The 2,500-nt window shown below is 51.2% G+C and overlaps 1 protein-coding gene across 1 annotated transcript in view; it reads left to right on the forward strand.

Moving 5' to 3' along the window:
• The first annotated feature begins 1,314 nt into the window (after positions 1 to 1,314).
• dock3 (dedicator of cytokinesis 3) overlaps positions 1,315 to 2,500 on the forward strand; it is a 94,279-nt gene continuing 93,093 nt past the window's right edge. The window contains 1 exon segment of the mRNA XM_034533292.1: positions 1,315 to 1,351. Coding sequence (XP_034389183.1) covers positions 1,315 to 1,351 — 37 coding nt within the window.

Below are 2,500 nucleotides of genomic sequence, written 5' to 3' on the forward strand. Positions count from 1 at the left end.
CATATACATACACACACATACACACATATACATACACACACATACACCCATATACACACACATACACACATATACATACACACACATACACACATATACATACACACACATACACCCATATACATACACACACATACACCCATATACATACACACACATACACACATATACATACACACACATACACACATATACATACACACACATACACCCATATACACACACATACACACATATACATACACACACATACACCCATATACATACACACACACACACACACACACACATACACACACACACCCACATACACCCATATACACACACCCATACACACACACATCTCTTCCCCCCCCCCCCCCCCCCCCCCCCCCGCAGGCTTTCCTCCTCCTGATCCTCTTAGTGTCCTCTTCCCTTCTGCTGCTGCTGGCTGCGCACGACTCTCCCGGTCGGTTCACACCGGACCGGACTGTATTCTCCTCCCCTCTTCCTCTTCCTCCTCCTCTTCCTCTTCCTCCTCCTCTTCCTCGTCATCTCGCTCACAACAAGTTTGACAGCTGCTGCAGCGGAGATCTGCTGCGCGTGACGAGGAGAAGCACCGGGAGGCTGCGGGATGACAACTTAACGGGCTATTCTCCGGTATGGGTCTCAAGCGGTCCCTTCAGGGGTCTGGGTGTTGCAGGAGGCTCCTCCCGGTCTGACATCGGATGCTGTCTCCCGTGAGCATCCTCACGCCGCCCCCGCTGCTGGTTTCATGATCTCACGGATGGACTCGCGCGCACGTCGCGCCGCGCGCCGCTCCAAACCGGACGGGACATGAAACTCCAGCTCATCGTTTAGGAACACAGAGAAACTTGTGCTGCTCTCCGGTGCTGCTCTCCGGTGCTGCTCTCCGGTGCTGCTCTCCGGTGCTGCTCTCCGGTGCTCCTCTCCGGTGCTGCTCTCCGGTGCTGCTCTCCGGTGCTGCTCCTCTCCGGTGCTGCTCTCCGGTGCTCCTCTCCGGTGCTGCTCTCCGGTGCTGCTCTCCGGTGCTGCTCCTCTCCGGTGCTGCTCTCCGGTGCTCCTCTCCGGTGCTGCTCTCCGGTGCTGCTCTCCGGTGCTGCTCCTCTCCGGTGCTGCTCTCCGGTGCTGCTCTCCGGTGCTGCTCTCCGGTGCTGCTCTCCGGTGCGCCTCCTCTCCGGTGCTGCTCTCCGGTGCTCCTGCTCTCCGGTGCTCGGTCTCCCCGGAGGAGATATCCCTCCGCCGGGTCTCCATGAGGCGACGAGCCGGGTGACCTCACTCATTGGGGGGATCCGGCTCTCTTCTCCGGACATCATGTGGACGCCGACGGAGGACGAGAAGATCGGAGTGGGTGAGTCCGCGCACGGCGCGTGTCCGTGTACTCTGGGGCTCCGGGGTAGTATTCTGCTCTGGGATACTTCTAAAGGGGGTTCACAGTACTTCATGTACTATATTCTCTAGTACTCTGTATTATACTCTCTGTAGTACTCTGTAGTAGTACTCTGTATTATACTCTCTGTAGTACTCTGTAATACTCTCTGTAGTACTCTGTAATACTCTCTGTAGTACTCTGTAGTACTTTATCTATTCTGGAGTCATACACTATCCTTGGTACATGTAATAGAAAGAAAGGACTGTAGTTAAATATATTATATATATATATATATATATATGTATATATATATATATATATATATATATATATATTTTACCCTGGCTACAGCACACAGTTCATGCCATCGTTGCATCCTATAAATATTTACCCACAGTTAAAAATATAAAATATTAATATTATATATTTTTTAAGTATATATAGTGTTATGAGTGTTAATGGACAGAGCAGGTGTGTCTCTATGGCCAGCAGTGATTTATTAAGTATTATATTGCAGTAAAATGAGAGTAATGTATCCAGATGAGAGTTGGTGGTTTGATCACCGCTCACTTATTCTCTCATCTGTCCTCTGTCCTCTCTCCTCTATCCTATCTCCTCTGTCCTCTCTCCTCTGTCCTCTCTCCTCTGTCCTCTCTCCTCTGTCCTCTGTCCTCTCTCCTCTGTCCTCTCTCCTCTGTCCTCTGTCCTCTCTCCTCTGTCCTCTCTCCTCTATCCTATCTCCTCTGTCCTCTGTCCTCTCTCCTCTGTCCTCTGTCCTCTGTCCTCTCTCCTCTGTCCTATCTCCTCTGTCCTCTCTCCTCTGTCCTATCTCCTCTGTCCTCTCTCCTCTGTCCTATGCCTTGTGTCTTGTGTCCTATCTCCTCTGTCCTCTCTCCTCTGTCCTATCTCCTCTGTCCTCTCTCCTCTGTCCTATCTCATCTGTCCTATGTCTTGTGTCTTGTGTCCTCTCTCCTCTGTCCTATCTCCTCTGTCCTCTCTCCTCTGTCCTATCTCCTCCTGTCTTTTGTCCTCTGTCCTCTCTCCTCTGTCCTATGTCCTCTCTCCTCTGTCCTCTGTCCCCACCTCACACTCTTTATGAAACTGCTGACTCTCATGGCCTCAGTGTCC

The sequence above is a fragment of the Cyclopterus lumpus genome, chromosome 5, assembly GCF_009769545.1.
Source record: "Cyclopterus lumpus isolate fCycLum1 chromosome 5, fCycLum1.pri, whole genome shotgun sequence".
In the NCBI taxonomy this organism is placed as follows: Eukaryota; Metazoa; Chordata; class Actinopteri; order Perciformes; family Cyclopteridae; genus Cyclopterus; species Cyclopterus lumpus.